The 18,650-nt window shown below is 48.5% G+C and overlaps 1 protein-coding gene across 1 annotated transcript in view; it reads right to left on the bottom strand.

Annotated features, from left to right (window-relative positions):
* Nucleotides 1-226: 226 nt before the first annotated feature.
* DLX4 (distal-less homeobox 4) overlaps nt 227-18,650 on the bottom strand; it is a 25,916-nt gene continuing 7,492 nt past the window's right edge. Inside the window, exons 2-3 of the mRNA XM_075580351.1 lie at nt 6,100-6,293; nt 227-2,740 (exon numbers count right to left, since the gene is read on the bottom strand). Coding sequence (XP_075436466.1) covers nt 2,498-2,740; nt 6,100-6,293 — 437 coding nt within the window. The 3' untranslated portion in view covers nt 227-2,497. The remainder of the gene's footprint in view (nt 2,741-6,099; nt 6,294-18,650) is intronic.

Genomic DNA, 18,650 nt, shown 5'->3' with positions numbered 1-18,650 from the left:
GGTATATGGGGTAATAGGAGGAGTTATAGGGAGTGGTTATATGGAGTAATAGGAGGAGTTATATGGAGAAATAAGAAGACCCAAGGAGTGACATTTGCAATGCCTTGATAAATAGCCCACTATATATATATATATATGTACAGTATATTGTTATTTTTCCAACAAGAAAACATTACACAAAATAGTCAACAAATGGTAACTTTAATTACAAACGTTATTACCCTTATGTCTTTATTATTCCATACAAAGCAGTGTAAAAAATACATTAAATTGGATAGCTATACAATACATTTGTACAAAAAACAAAATAATTCCCAGAAAAGTAGATTTTATACAGTTACAGCAAATTCCTCTGCGATTGTAAATACAATGACAGCGTTCCTTTTTCTTTTATAAATAACGTTATTTCTTTGTTAAAGAGTAGCAAAATGACTAGAAATTGGTTAAATTAACACTAAATAGAAAAAAAATAAAGGCAGTTCATGGTTTGTATTTTTTTTGGTGGCTTCAATGGTTAATTTCTCCCCCGGCAGAATTCTGTAAACATTGTTCCCCCAAGTGAGAAAGTTCTGTTTGTGAGGTTCCTACATACAGCTCAACCCCCTTATAACGCTGTGCTTGGGGTCCAAAGAATCACACCGCGCTATAAGCGGATCGCGTTAGAAATAATGTATGCGTTGTAAAATAAAGTATTTAAGACGCCAATAATAGTGTTGTAAAGTATTCATACATACGAAAATTGGGAGCCACGCGTACATCGCGTTATAAGCGGATCCGCGTTGTAGCGGATCACGTTATAACGGGGTTGAGCTGTATCTTTAATTTGGGCCTCTTTGTGTTTAAATAGAGGTCCCAGAGCTGAGGACAAACACACGTTTCATATTCGTGTAATATTGTTCTTAGTATCGCAGAAAACGTTTGGTCCGTAATAAAAATAATAATAATTGCTCATCTGTTGACGTTTTTGATGTTCTCCCCCACGGAACACACTCTGCGATCTTCCATCTTCTACATTCTTGTTCTTGAAGAGACATTCATGCTTGAAGACACAGTTGTTGGCTTTTTTTTAACGTTATTTAAGGCTGGTGAGTGTTAAATAAGGTTCCCACGTTCTCAAGTTTGTTTATTATTTTCCAGGTTGTCACTTGATGACCATGTTAGGGGGCTTGTTTAGGAATGTTTAACGACCAGTTTTGGGAACCGTGATGTAACGTGTGAAAGAATTGTTCTCGGTTTTAAATTGTTTGAAGGAGAGCTCGGAATTGGGTTGGAGAGCTCGGAATTCGGTGGAGAGCTCAGAATTCGGTGGAGAGCTCGGAATTTAGTGAAGAGCTCGGAATTTAGTGGAGAGCTGGGAATTTAGTGGAGAGCTCGGAATTCAGTGGAGAGCTCGAAATTCGGTGCAGAGCTCGGAATTCGGTGGAGAGCTCGGAATTTGATGGTGAGCTCGGAATTTGGTGGAGAGCTCGGAACTCAGTGAAGAGCTCGGAATTTAGTGGTGAGCTCGGAATTCGGTGGAGAGCTCGGAATTCGGTGGAGAGCTCGGAATTCGGTGGAGAGCTCGGAATTTGGTGGTGAGCTCGGAATTTGGTGGAGAGCTCGGAACTCAGTGAAGAGCTCGGAATTTAGTGGAGAGCTCGGAATTTAGTGGAGAGCTCGGAATTCAAAAGGGTCAATACATTCAGATTAACCTTGAAACTGTGGGGTTTTAGTTGGGTAATTGCAAAGTACTCAATTTACATCAAAAGTTGACCTGTGGTTTTGTAATGTCCCTCGGACCTTGGGGGAATTCCGATGATTCAAGAACATCTTCTTATCCTTATTAACCACACACCTGGGCTGAGTATTTTTCATTGTTGATTTCTTTAACCTTCTGGAGCCTTGTTTTCGAGATTCAGGGGAGGCATTGAGGTGGCCACTCCTACATTTTCTAATTACCTGTAAACGATTGTCCAATTTCTTCTCTACCATAAGAGATTTGGTTATCATCAGAAGAGCTAAAGCCAGATAAACCCCAAACTTGAGGTTTTTGAGATCGCAATGAGGAAATAAGATGGCCATATCATTTTTTCTTCTTCTTATACTTAAATTATTATCCACTCATGAGAACAGGAGCCTCTTTGAGAAGATCTCCATCCAGATCAACCACAAGTCACTGTATACAATATATCAGATCTAGCTGCCCTTCGTTGATTCAAATGAAGAGAGTATCCTTCTCTCTAATCTTCTGGACCTTCTGAGATCTAGATTAGAGATTTAGGTGGCCAGATCGAGGTTTCCTTCTTATCCTTTAAACGATTAACCACTTTCTTCTCTTCCAAAAGAAGCCAGGCTTTGAGAAGAACTCAATTCATCTCAACCACAAACAAAACGGATGGCTTTGTAAGATTTGCCCCCTCCGTGGGAGATTTCAATGGCTAACAACACCATTCTGATCCGCTCTGATCTTCAGGAACCTGGAGAACGTTCTGGGCTGAGAAAGGACCAAGCTTTTCCATCACATCATCTGGGGTCTGGACATGGTGTCGTGAGGCTGGTACCACGGACTGAAGCTGTTCATGTAACTAGAGGGGAATGGGGCCGTTTTACTGGCTGAGGAGATGTCCCATAGAGAGGGCATGTTAGGGGAACATGGAGACAGGGAGGATGAGGTGTGAGTTGGGTCTGCTTCCTGCACACTGGGTCCTTGTTTCATCACTTTCTTGTACTTGGATCTTTTGTTCTGAAACCAGATTTTGACCTAGAAGACAAAGTAAAAAGCAGCCAAATTTTACTTATAGGCTCTTTCTATAGACACACACACACGAACACACAGATACACGCATGCACACACACACACACGCACACTGATACACAGGCACGCACACACAGAGATACACGCATGCACACACGCACACACGCACGCACGCACACTGATACACAGGCACGCACACACAGAGATACACGCACACACACACGCACACTGATACACATGCACGCACACACAGAGATACATGCACACACACATGCACACACGAACACACACACACTGATACACAGGCACACACACACACAGAGATACACGCACACACACACACAAACACACACACACACACACACACACACACACACACACACACACACACACACACACACACACACACACACACACACACACACACACACACTGATACACATGCACACACACACACACACACACACACAGATACACGCACACACACACACACACACAACACACACACACACACACAACACACACACACCCACACACACACACACATACACACACCCACACACACGCGCGCACACACTGATACACACATCGCCTTCTCTGCTATTCCTGTACTGACACACAACTCTCGGCTATTCCTGTATGGACTGACTGACACACACAAGCGCGCGCACACACACACACACACACACACACACACACACACACACTGATACACACACACGCACACACACGCACACTGATACACACACACACAGCCCCATTGCTATTCCTGTACTGACACACACACAGCCCTCTCTGCTATTCCTGTACTGACAAACACACCACCCTCTCTGCTATTCCTGTACCGACACCGACACACACCTCTCTGATATTCCTGTACTGACACACACACACGGACGCACACACACACACACCACTGATACACACACACTGATACACGCACACAGCCCCTCTGCTATTCCTGTACTGACACACACACCTCCCTCTGCTATTCCTGTACGGACTGACGACACACACACACACACACACACACACACACACACACACACACACACACCCACACACACACACACACACACACACACACACACACACACACACACACACACACACACACACACACACACACACACACACACACAGCACTCTGTGCTATTCCTGTACATACACACACACAGAGACACAGGCACACACAAATATACAATATACACCCATACACAGACGCACATACCCACATATGCACACACACAGACAGAAACATGCACACACACGCACACACAGGAACATGCACAGACACACAGACAGAAACATGCACACACACACACACACACACACACAAAAACATGTACACATGCACACACACACACACACACACACACACACATACACATAGACAGACAGAAACATTCACACACACACAAGCACACACACAGACAGAAACATGCACACCCAGACACACACAAAAACATGCACAGACAGAAACATGCGTACACACACACAGAGACGGACAAACACACACACAGACACACACACACACACACAGACGGACAAACACATGCACACACACACAGACACACACATGTACACGTACAGACACACACGTGCACAAACACACACGCACAGACGCATGCATACGTACAGACACTCAAGACACACACACGCACACGCATACACAGACCCAGACAGAAACACACACACACACACACACAGAAAAATGCACACACAGAAACATACACACACACACACACACACACACACACACACACACACACACACACACACACACACACACACACACACACACACACACACACACACACACACACACACACACACACACAGAAATAGGCACATGCACACACACATACAGAAACATGCACACACACACACTAGGGAACACGCACACACACACCAAGACATACACACACAAGATACACACACGCATACACAGACCCAGACAGAAACACACACACACACACACACAGAAAAATGCACACACACATGCACACAGAAACATGCACACACACACACACGTAAACATGCACACACACACACAAACACACACACACACACACACAGAAACATGCATACACACACACACAAACACACAGAAATAGGCACATGCACACACACATACACACCAAGGAACATGCGCGCGCACACACACACACAAATAGGCACATGCACACACACATACAGAAACATGCACACACACACTAGGGAACACGCACACACACCGAAACATACACACACACACAAACACACACACACACACAGAAACATGCACACACACAGAAACATGCACACACACAGAAACATGCACACACACACGCGAGCAAGACACACACAGACAGAAACATGCATTAAAAACTAATCTGAACATAGTATACATATAGTAACACACTGATACACACAGTACACCCACCCACACACTGATACACACAGTATACACACCCACACACTGTACATACACACATACACACACTGACATACAGACACACACACATACACACACTGACATATAGACACACACACATACACACACTGACATACAGACACACACACACATACACGTACAGTACACACACAGTTCACACTGATACACACTACACACACTGATACACACACACAGTACATACACTGATACACAGACACTGACACACTGATACACATACACACTGATACACACACACAGTATGTACGTTGATACACAGACATATTCATACACAAACACACATACACTGACACACAGATACGCAGTACACAAACAGACAACTAATACATAGACACACACAGTCACATTGATACACAGACACACTGATACACAGACACACAGACACACTGATACACAGACACACATACACAGACACACACAGAGACACATACACAGACACACTGATACACAGACACACTGATACACAGACACACACTGATACACAGACACACACAGTACACACACAGACACACATACACAGACACACTGATACACAGACACACTGATACACAGACACACAGACACACACAGACACACATACACAGACACACTGATACACAGACACACACAGTACACACACAGACACACACAGTACACACACAGACACACTAGGGCAGACTTCTGCCCAGGGAACGCCAGTGGTGGCATCTACATGGGGTTCTACAACACCACCATGGACCCTTAATCCCCCTGTCCTCCTCACCAGGGCAGACTTCTGTCCAGGGAACGCCAGTGGTGGCATCTACATGGGGTTCTACAACACCACCATGGACCCTTAATCCCCCTGTCCACCTCACCAGGGCAGACTTCTGTCCAGGGAACGCCAGTGGTGACATCTACATGGGGTTCTACAACACCACGTCCTCCTCACCTGGGTCTGGGTTAGGCCCATCTGCGCGGCCAGCTCGGCTCTCTCCGGTAGCGCTAAGTACTGCGTCTGCTGGAACCGCTGGTTTAACGCCTGCAGCTGTAAACTGGAGTAGATGGTCCGCGGTTTCCTTATCTTCTTGCCCTTCCCGTTGATCCGGATCTCGCCGTTCTCGATCACCGTCGATTTCTCCATCTCTGCAAAGACAAAGCGGCGTGAGACCGGTGGAAACCTCTCAAGGATAAAGAGGAAGGGAACGTAACGTACGTGGTAAAGTGTCTGGGCTGTAAAATAAGAGCTGGGTGCCTGGTTGTCCAAGGAGAGCGAACCCATTGAGATCCCATTAACTACAGAAAGTCCTCGTTATCCAACGTTTCACGTTACAATGAATGGCATATCCAACGCTTTACAACGCCACCCTACGGGCCGTTACCCGACGCCTGAATGCGTTATCCGACACCTGAATGCATTACCCGACGCCTGAATGCGTTATCCGACGCCGGAATGCGTTACCCGACGCCTGAATGCGTTATCCGACATTAGAATGTGTTACCCGATGCCGGAATGCGTTATCCCAGCGGTGCGCAAACTGTGGGGCGCGACCCCCAGGGGGGGCGCAAGACTACCGACGGGGGGCGCGGGGTTTACAGAGGCCCCGCGCGCTTCCCGAAGGCACTTAAATTAAGTGCCGGGGGAGCTGCAGGGCCTCTGCAAACCTAACTTACCGTGGCTCCGGCGGCTTCCTCCTGCGTCACCATGGCAACGCGGCGGCAAAATGACGCTGCGAGGTCATGTGACTTCACGTTGCTATGGCAACGTGACGTCATTACGCCGGAGCGCGGGTAAGTTGGGGTTGGGGGGGGGGGCGCGGGAGTGAGGGGACAGCCGGCAGGGGGGAGCAGGGAAAAAAGTTTGCGCCCCCCTGCGTTATCCGACGGCGGAACGCGTTATCCGACATTAGAATGCGTTACCCGATGCCGGAATGCGTTATCCGACGCCGGAATGCGTTACCTGATGCCGGAATGCGTTATCCGATGCCGGAACGCGTTATCCGATGCCGGAATGCGTTATCCGACATTAGAATGCGTTATCCGACGGCGGAACGCGTTATCCGACGCCTGAATGTGTTATCCGACGCCTGAATGCGTTATCCGACGGCGGAACGCGTTATCCGACGCCTGAATGTGTTATCCGACGCCTGAATTTGTTATCCGACGCCTGAATGCGTTATCCGACGCCTGAATGCGTTATCCGACATTAGAATGCGTTATCCGACGCCGGAATGCGTTACCCGACGGCGGAACGCGTTATCCGACGCCTGAATGTGTTATCCGACGCCTGAATGTGTTATCCGACGCCTGAATGCGTTATCCGACATTAGAATGCGTTATCCGACGCCGGAATGCGTTACCCGACGCCGGAATGCGTTATCCGATGCCGGAACGCGTTATCCGACATTAGAATGCGTTACCCGACGCCGGAATGCGTTATCCGACGCCTGAATGCGTTATCCGACATTATAATGAGTTATCCGACACCGGAATGCGTTACCCGAAGCCTGAGTGCGTTATCCGACGCCTGAGTGCGTTATCCGACGCCTGAATGCGTTATCCGACGCCAGAATGCGTTATCCGACGCCAGAATGCGTTATCCGACGCCTGAATGCGTTATCCGACGCCAGAATGCGTTATCCGATGCCTGAATGCGTTATCCGACGCCGGAATGCGTTATCCGACGCCGGAATGCGTTATCCGACGCCTGAATGCGTTATCCGACATTATAATGAGTTATCCGACACCGGAATGCGTTACCCGAAGCCTGAGTGCGTTATCCGACGCCTGAATGCGTTATCCGACGCCAGAATGCGTTATCCGACGCCAGAATGCGTTATCCGACGCCTGAATACGTTATCCGACATTAGAATGTGTTATCCGACGCCTGAATGCGTTATCCGATGGCTGAATGCGTTATCCGACGCCAGAATGTGTTATCCGACACCTGAATGCGTTATCCGACGCGTGAATGCGTTATCCGACGCCTGAATGCGTTATCCGACGCCTGAATGCGTTTTCCGACACCTGAATGTGTTATCCGACGCCTGAATGCGTTATCCGACACCGGAATGCGTTACCCGACACCTGAATGCGTTACCCGACACTGGAATGCGTTTTCCGACACCTGAATGCGTTATCCGACGCCTGAATGCGTTACCCGACGCCTGAATGCGTTACCCGACGCCTGAATGCGTTATCCGACGCCTGAATGCGTTACCCGACGCCTGAATGCGTTATCCGACGCCTGAATGCGTTATCCGACGCCTGAATGTGTTATCCGACACCTGAATGCGTTATCCGACGCCTGGATGTGTTATCCGACACCTGAATGCGTTATCCGACACCTGAATGCGTTATCCAACGCTCACCACCACTGATTAACATGGAACTCACTTTACAATGGTTTCACTATCCAACGCCACTTCCAGAACGGGTTTCCGGTGGATAACCGAGGACCGCCTGTATTTGTATGTAAACGTTTTTGTCATTATCAAATCTCTGTAGAATATGTTCGCGCTTTACTATATCTATATATCTATATCTCACATGGAAACATTACTGAGTGCTCCTCCCCCCCCCCTGAAGAAGTGTCTCGCGACACGAAACGATCGTCGGGTGCTGTGACGTCACGCCGGTGGCGCCCGCATGAGGGTTGGTGCTAGGTAGCGGCTGTACAGTTTTCACCTCGGCAGCAGTCAAGGCAGCAGCATCAGCTACGGTTGTATTACCCAGGGCTATTCACAGCCTGATTTTGGTATCCATCACTTATATGATCCATGGGCTTTGTTTGCAATCTAGAAGTGTCATTGTGTATCCAGTACACTCAATTTGCCACATAAGTGTACTGCCATCTACACGTAGCTGCTACATGAGCTGAATGGTGGCATTTCTCACCTATATGGATGGTAGACACATAGGGCCTCATGCACATAAAAAAAATCACCGGACCATTTAAATCACCCTTTTTATGAGCGTTGCTATTCAGAAAGCCTTCATTACCAATTCACAAAACGGGCGATAAGCCGGTGATCTGATGAACGACCCTCTGAAAAGGCCTTACCCGGCGACTTGTATCTGCTGCAGAGAGAGCTGCTCTGAGAGAGCCGTCTCTCCCTGTGCAAATCTCGCCCGAAATTTATGTGTATATATTTTAATTTTGTTAATAATGTAGATGAGCAGGGGGTCTCCCGAGCTGAACCGCGTTGGTTTCAGCCTCAGGGACCCCCTACTTCCCGAGATACAGGCCCCGCTATGGCGTGCTGGTATCTCCTATGCATTCTATTCCCATGGTCATGTGACGCGGACATTTAAATGCATAGGCGATACCGGCCCCCAGTAACGGGGCCTGTATCTCTGGAAGTAGGGTGTCCCTGAGGCTATCTGCCATGGTAATGAAGTTTACTGTAAATGCATTGTTATTGCATAGGGTTCATGCCAGGGGTCTCTGGTGCTAATATTAATGGTTATCAGCTCCAGAGATTCCCGGCATCAATCCCATGCAGGAAAAATGCATTTTTTTTCTAAGTCCCATCCCGCCGCTTCTCTGCGGGTTTCCAACACCTTCACGCCAACTTTTTCTGGCGTGAGGATTTTGTGATAAAATCACCATTCCAGAGCGGCGATAGGCGTTCATAGCCCAATCACGGCCACTAGAATTGCGCGAGTTTACGAACATGCCGAAAAGCGGCGATAAGCCTCGGTGATCGTTTTTATGAGCAATTTTTTTTTGAGCGATTCAGCCTTTTATCACCCGCTTATCACCGCTTACTGAATAGCAGTAGGCATTTTGGGCGATAAGCGGTTCATAAGTGGCTTATGAACGCTTAGTGCATAAACCCCATAGAGTTCAATGTGCCTGTGTATACCATTTTACCCACCTATGAGTGAGCTATCAGTTAGGGTGTGATATATTCTGTGCCTATACTGTGTGGATATAATTTACCACCTCATTATCTGGTAGTTACATTGGAGGGTAACACTGGTGTGTGGGGGAACATTTTAATCCTAAATTTTAAACTCACCAATACACATTACCTCTTGTTTTGGTCGTATTTGTATTCCAATAAACATTTATTATTTTTACTTTTAACAGGTTGGACGCCCCATTCGCCACACATGTGTGGGTGTTTGGCACAAGTCTGGCTTCTCTGAGGATCATTATATCCTCTCTACTATTTAATACTGTTGTACCATGAGTGCGTGCTAATAAGGGACTTATGTGACCTCGGTCACCATCTTTTCTGTATTCTACAACTTAGTGTTGCAATATTATTTCCCATGTTTATTGAGTGCTGGGAACACCTACTTTCTTCCAACATAAATCAATTCATGGGGTGGTTATATGGGGTAATAGGAGGAGTTATAGGGAGGGGTTATATGGGGTTATAGGAGGAGTTATAGGGAGGCAGTATTTGGGGTAATAGGAGGAGTTATAGGGAGAGCTTATATGGGGTAATAGGAGGAGTTATAGGGAGAGGTTATATGGGGTAATAGGAGGAGTTATAGTACATATAGCACCATTAGTGCACTTTGACCCTAGGAGGGACTGACCAAGTGGCGTAGCTGGACACATGCGGGCCCCTGGACAAAAAATGCCCCATTAATATTAATATTGACTGCAATTTTTCTCTCCATCCCCCATCCTTTCTCTCATCATCTCTTCCCATCCCCCCTCATCATCATCCTTCATCATCATCTCTCCCCCTCCCCATCATGCTCCTCATTATCATCATTTCCCCCCCCCTTATCATCATCAGATCACCCCTAGTCCCCCTCATCATCATCATCATCATCATCAGATCACCCCCAGTCCCCCTCAACATCATCATCAACAGATCTCCCCCAGCCCCCCTCGTGATGATGATGATGATGATGATGATGATGATGATGATGATGATGATGATGATGATGATGATGATGATGATGATGATGATGATGATGATATCTCCCCAGTAACACTCATCATCATCATCATTATCATATCTCCCCCAGTTACCCTCATAATTATCATCATCATCATATCTCCCCCTGTCCCCCTCTTAATCACCAGATCTCCTCCAGACCCCTTAACCATGTCACTGCCATTAGTACACTTTGCCCCTAGGAGAGACTGACACCTTAACCATGTCACTGCCATTAGTACACTTTGCCCCTAGGAGGGACTGACCCCTTAACCATGTCACTGCCATTAGTACACTTTGCCCCTAGGAGGGACTGACCCCTTAACCATGTCACTGCCATTAGTACACTTTGCCCCTAGGAAGGACTGACCCCTTAACCATGACACTGCCATTAGTACGCTTTGCCCCTAGGAAGGACTGACCCCTTAACCATGTCACTGCCATTAGTACACTTTGCCCCTAGGAAGGACTGACCCCTTAACCATGTCACTGCCATTAGTACACTTTGCCCCTAGCAAGGACTGACCCCTTAACCATGTCACTGCCATTAGTACACTTTGCCCCTAGGAGGGACTGACCCCTTAACCATGTCACTGCCATTAGTACACTTTGCCCCTAGGAGAGACTGACCCCTTAACCATGTCACTGCCATTAGTACACTTTGCCCCTAGGAGAGACTGACCCCTTAACCATGTCACTGCCATTAGTACACTTTGCACCTAGGAGAGACTGACTCCTTAACCATGTCACTGCCATTAGTACACTTTGCCCCTAGGAGAGACTGACCCCTTAACCATGTCACTGCCATTAGTACACTTTGCCCCTAGGAGAGACTGACCCCTTAACCATGTCACTGCCATTAGTACACTTTGCCCCTAGGAGAGACTGACCCCTTAACCATGTCACTGCCATTAGTACACTTTGCCCCTAGGAGGGACTGATCCCTTAACCATGTCACTGCCATTAGTACACTTTGCCCCTAGGAGAGATTGACCCCTTAACCATGTCACTGCCATTAGTACACTTTGCCCCTAGGAGGGACTGACCCCTTAACCATGTCACTGCCATTAGTACACTTTGTCCCTAGGAGGGACTGACCCCTTAGACATGTCACTGCCATTAGTACACTTTGCCCCTAGGAGGGACTGACCCCGTAACCATGTCACTGCCATTAGTACACTTTGCCACTAGGAGGGACTGATCCCTTAACCATGTCACTGCCATTAGTACACTTTGCCCCGAGGAGGGACTGACCCCTTAACCATGTCACTGCCATTAGTACACTTTGCCCCTAGGAGAGACTGACCCCTTAACCATGTCACTGCCATTAGTACACTTTGCCCCTAGGAGGGACTGACCCCTTAACCATGTCACTGCAATTAGTACACTTTGCCCCTAGGAGGGACTGACCCCTTAACCATGTCACTGCCATTAGTACACTTTGCCCCTAGGAAGGACTGACCCCTTAACCATGACACTGCCATTAGTACGCTTTGCCCCTAGGAAGGACTGACCCCTTAACCATGTCACTGCCATTAGTACACTTTGCCCCTAGCAAGGACTGACCCCTTAACCATGTCACTGCCATTAGTACACTTTGCCCCTAGGAGGGACTGACCCCTTAACCATGTCACTGCCATTAGTACACTTTGCCCCTAGGAGAGACTGACCCCTTAACCATGTCACTGCCATTAGTACACTTTGCCCCTAGGAGAGACTGACCCCTTAACTATGTCACTGCCATTAGTACACTTTGCCCCTAGGAGGGACTGACCCCTTAACCATGTCACTGCCATTAGTACACTTTGCCCCTAGGAGGGACTGGCCCCTTAACCATGTCACTGCCATTAGTACACTTTGCACCTAGGAGAGACTGACCCCTTAACCATGTCACTGCCATTAGTACACTTTGCCCCTAGGAGAGACTGACCCCTTAACCATGTCACTGCCATTAGTACACTTTGCCCCTAGGAGAGACTGACCCCTTAACCATGTCACTGCCATTAGTACACTTTGCCCCTAGGAGAGACTGACCCCTTAACCATGTCACTGCCATTAGTACACTTTGCCCCTAGGAGGGACTGATCCCTTAACCATGTCACTGCCATTAGTACACTTTGCCCCTAGGAGAGACTGACCCCTTAACCATGTCACTGCCATTAGTACACTTTGCCCCTAGGAGGGACTGACCCCTTAACCATATCACTGCCATTAGTACACTTTGTCCCTAGGAGGGACTGACCCCTTAGACATGTCACTGCCATTAGTACACTTTGCCCCGAGGAGGGACTGACCCCTTAACCATGTCACTGCCATTAGTACACTTTGCCCCTAGGAGAGACTGACCCCTTAACCATGTCACTGCCATTAGTACACTTTGCCCCTAGGAGGGACTGACCCCTTAACCATGTCACTGCCATTAGTACACTTTGCCCCTAGGAGGGACTGACCCCTTAGACATGTCACTGCCATTAGTACACTTTGCCCCTAGGAGGGACTGACCCCTTAACCATGTCACTGCCATTAGTACACTTTGCCCCTAGGAGAGACTGACCCCTTAACCATGTCACTGCCATTAGTACACTTTGCCACTAGGAGGGACTGACCCCTTAACCCTGTCACTGCCATTAGTACACTTTGCCACTAGGAGGGACTGATCCCTTAACCATGTCACTGCCATTAGTACACTTTGCCCCGAGGAGGGACTGACCCCTTAACCATGTCACTGCCATTAGTACACTTTGCCCCTAGGAGAGACTGACCCCTTAACCATGTCACTGCCATTAGTACACTTTGCCCCTAGGAGAGACTGACCCCTTAACCATGTCACTGCCATTAGTACACTTTGCCCCGAGGAGGGACTGACCCCTTAACCATGTCACTACCATTAGTACACTTTGCCCCTAGGAGAGACTGGCCCCTTAACCATGTCACTGCCATTAGTACACTTTGCCCCTAGGAGGGACTGATCCCTTAACCATGTCACTGCCATTAGTACACTTTGCCCCTAGGAGAGACTGACCCCTTAACCATGTCACTGCCATTAGTACACTTTGCCCCTAGGAGGGACTGACCCCTTAACCATGTCACTGCCATTAGTACACTTTGTCCCTAGGAGGGACTGACCCCTTAGACATGTCACTGCCATTAGTACACTTTGCCCCTAGGAGGGACTGACCCCTTAACCATGTCACTGCCATTAGTACACTTTGCCACTAGGAGGGACTGATCCCTTAACCATGTCACTGCCATTAGTACACTTTGCCCCGAGGAGGTACTGACCCCTTAACCATGTCACTGCCATTAGTACACTTTGCCCCTAGGAGAGACTGACCCCTTAACCATGTCACTGCCATTAGTACACTTTGCCCCTAGGAGGGACTGACCCCTTAACCATGTCACTGCCATTAGTACACTTTGCCCCTAGGAGGGACTGACCCCTTAGACATGTCACTGCCATTAGTACACTTTGCCCCTAGGAGGGACTGACCCCTTAACCATGTCACTGCCATTAGTACACTTTGCCCCTAGGAGAGACTGACCCCTTAACCATGTCACTGCCATTAGTACACTTTGCCACTAGGAGGGACTGACCCCTTAACCCTGTCACTGCCATTAGTACACTTTGCCACTAGGAGGGACTGATCCCTTAACCATGTCACTGCCATTAGTACACTTTGCCCCGAGGAGGGACTGACCCCTTAACCATGTCACTGCCATTAGTACACTTTGCCCCTAGGAGAGACTGACCCCTTAACCATGTCACTGCCATTAGTACACTTTGCCCCTAGGAGAGACTGACCCCTTAACCATGTCAATGCCATTAGTACACTTTGCCCCGAGGAGGGACTGACCCCTTAACCATGTCACTACCATTAGTACACTTTGCCCCTAGGAGAGACTGGCCCCTTAACCATGTCACTGCCATTAGTACACTTTGCCCCTAGGAGGGACTGATCCCTTAACCATGTCACTGCCATTAGTACACTTTGCCCCTAGGAGAGACTGACCCCTTAACCATGTCACTGCCATTAGTACACTTTGCCCCTAGGAGGGACTGACCCCTTAACCATGTCACTGCCATTAGTACACTTTGTCCCTAGGAGGGACTGACCCCTTAGACATGTCACTGCCATTAGTACACTTTGCCCCTAGGAGGGACTGACCCCTTAACCATGTCACTGCCATTAGTACACTTTGCCACTAGGAGGGACTGATCCCTTAACCATGTCACTGCCATTAGTACACTTTGCCCCGAGGAGGGACTGACCCCTTAACCATGTCACTGCCATTAGTACACTTTGCCCCTAGGAGAGACTGACCCCTTAACCATGTCACTGCCATTAGTACACTTTGCCCCTAGGAGGGACTGACCCCTTAACCATGACACTGCCATTAGTACACTTTGCCCCTAGGAGGGACTGACCCCTTAGACATGTCACTGCCATTAGTACACTTTGCCCCTAGGAGGGACTGACCCATTAACCATGTCACTGCCATTAGTACACTTTGCCCCTAGGAGAGACTGACCCCTTAACCATGTCACTGCCATTAGTACACTTTGCCACTAGGAGGGACTGACCCCTTAACCCTGTCACTGCCATTAGTACACTTTGCCACTAGGAGGGACTGATCCCTTAACCATGTCACTGCCATTAGTACACTTTGCCCCGAGGAGGGACTGACCCCTTAACCATGTCACTGCCATTAGTACACTTTGCCCCTAGGAGAGACTGACCCCTTAACCATGTCACTGCCATTAGTACACTTTGCCCCGAGGAGGGACTGACCCCTTAACCATGTCACTACCATTAGTACACTTTGCCCCTAGGAGAGACTGACCCCTTAACCATGTCACTGCCATTAGTACACTTTGCCCCTAGGAGGGACTGGCCCCTTAACCATGTCACTGCCATAAGTACACTTTGCCCCTAGGAGGGACTGATCCCTTAACCATGTCACTGCCATTAGTACACTTTGCCCCTAGGAGAGACTGACCTCTTAACCATGTCACTGCCATTAGTACACTTTGCCCCTAGGAGGGACTGACCCCTTAGACATGTCACTGCCATTAGTACACTTTGCCCCTAGGAGGGACTGACCCCTTAACCATGTCACTGCCATTAGTACACTTTGCCACTAGGAGGGACTGATCCCTTAACCATGTCACTGCCATTAGTACACTTTGCCCCGAGGAGGGACTGACCCCTTAACCATGTCACTGCCATTAGTACACTTTGCCCCTAGGAGGGACTGGCCCCTTAACCATGTCACTGCCATTAGTACACTTTGCCCCACGAGGGACTGACCCCTTAAACATGTCACTGCCATTAGTACACTTTGCCCCTAGGAGGGACTGATCCCTTAACCATGTCACTGCCATTAATACACTTTGCCCCTAGGAGAGACTGACCCCTTAACCATGTCACTGCCATTAGTACACTTTGCCCCTAGGAGAGACTGACCCCTTAACCATGTCACTGCCATTAGTACACTTTGCCCCTAGGAGAGACTGATCCCTTAACCATGTCACTGCCATTAGTACACTTTGCCCCTAGGAGGGACTGACCCCTTAACCATGTCACTGCCATTAGTACACTCTGCCCCTAGGAGGCACTGACCCCTTAACCATGTCACTGCCATTAGTACACTTTGCCCCGAGGAGGGACTGACCCCTTAACCATGTCACTGCCATTAGTACACTTTGCCCCTAGGAGGGACTGGCCCCTTAACCATGTCACTGCCATTAGTACACTTTGCCCCACGAGGGACTGACCCCTTAAACATGTCACTGCCATTAGTACACTTTGCCCCTAGGAGGGACTGATCCCTTAACCATGTCACTGCCATTAATACACTTTGCCCCTAGGAGAGACTGACCCCTTAACCATGTCACTGCCATTAGTACACTTTGCCCCTAGGAGAGACTGACCCCTTAACCATGTCACTGCCATTAGTACACTTTGCCCCTAGGAGAGACTGATCCCTTAACCATGTCACTGCCATTAGTACACTTTGCCCCTAGGAGGGACTGACCCCTTAACCATGTCACTGCCATTAGTACACTCTGCCCCTAGGAGGCACTGACCCCTTAACCATGTCACTGCCATTAGTACACTTTGCCCCTAGGAGGCACTGACCCCTTAACCATGTCACTGCCATTAGTACACTTTGCCCCTAGGACTGACCCCTTAACCATGTCACTGCCATTAGTACACTTTGCCCCTAGGAGAGACTGACCCCTTAACCATGTCACTGCCATTAGTACACTTTGCCCCGAGGACTGACCCCTTAACCATGTCACTGCCATTAGTACACTTTGCCCCTAGGAGGGACTGACCCCTTAACCATGTCACTGCCATTAGCACACTTTGCCCATAGGAAGGGTTGACCCCTTAACCATGTCACTGCCATTAGTACACTTTGCCACTAGGAGGGACTGATCCCTTAACCAAGTCACTGCCATTAGTACACTTTGCCCCTAGGAGGGACTGACCCCGTAACCATATCACTGCCATTAGTACACTTTGCCACTAGGAGGGACTGACCCCTTAACCATGTCACTGCCATTAGTACACTTTGCCCCTAGGAGGGACTGACCCCTTAACCATGTCACTGCCATTAGTACACTCTGCCCCTAGGAGGGACTGACCCCTTAACCATGTCACTGCCATTAGTACACTTTGCCCCTAGGAGAGACTGATCCCTTAACCATGTCACTGCCATTAGTACACTTTGCCCCTAGGAGAGTCTGACCCCTTAACCATGTCACTGCCATTAGTACACTTTGCCCCTAGGAGGGACTGATCCCTTAACCATGTCACTGCCATTAGTACACTTTGCCCCTAGGAGAGACTGACCCCTTAACCATGTCCCTGCCACTAGTACACTTTGCCACTAGGAGGGACTGATCCCTTAACCATGTCACTGCCATTAGTACACTTTGCCCCTAGGAGAGACTGATCCCTTAACCATGTCACTGCCATTGGTACACTTTGCCCCTAGGAGGCACTGACCCCTTAACCATGTCACTGCCATTAGTACACTTTGCCCCTAGGAGGCACTGTCCCCTTAACCATGTCACTGCCATTAGTACACTTTGCCCCTAGGAGGAACTGACCCTTTAAACATGTCACTGCCATTAGTACACTTTGCCCCTAGGAGAGACTGACCCCTTAACCATGTCGCTGCCATTAGTGCACTTTGCACCTAGGAGGGACTGAGCCCTTAACCATGTCACTGCCATTATTACACTTTGCCCCTAGGAGAGACTGACCCCTTAACCATGTCACTGCCATTATTACACTTTGCCCCTAGGAGAGACTGACCCCTTAACCATGTCACTGCCATTAGTACACTTTGCCCCTAGGAGGGACTGACCCCTTAACCATATCACTGCCATTAGTACACTTTGTCCCTAGGAGGGACTGACCCCTTAACCTTGTCACTGCCATTAGTACACTTTGCCCCTAGGAGAGACTGACCCCTTAACCATGTCACTGCCATTAGTACACTTTGCCCCTAGGAGGGACTGACCCCTTAACCATGTCACTGCCATTAGTACACTTTGCCCCTAGCAGAGACTGATCCCTTAACCATG

The sequence above is a fragment of the Ascaphus truei genome, chromosome 23, assembly GCF_040206685.1.
Source record: "Ascaphus truei isolate aAscTru1 chromosome 23, aAscTru1.hap1, whole genome shotgun sequence".
Taxonomy (NCBI): Eukaryota; Metazoa; Chordata; class Amphibia; order Anura; family Ascaphidae; genus Ascaphus; species Ascaphus truei.
The sequence above is the reverse complement of the archived record's forward strand: the minus strand, read 5'-3'. Positions and strand labels throughout refer to the sequence as shown.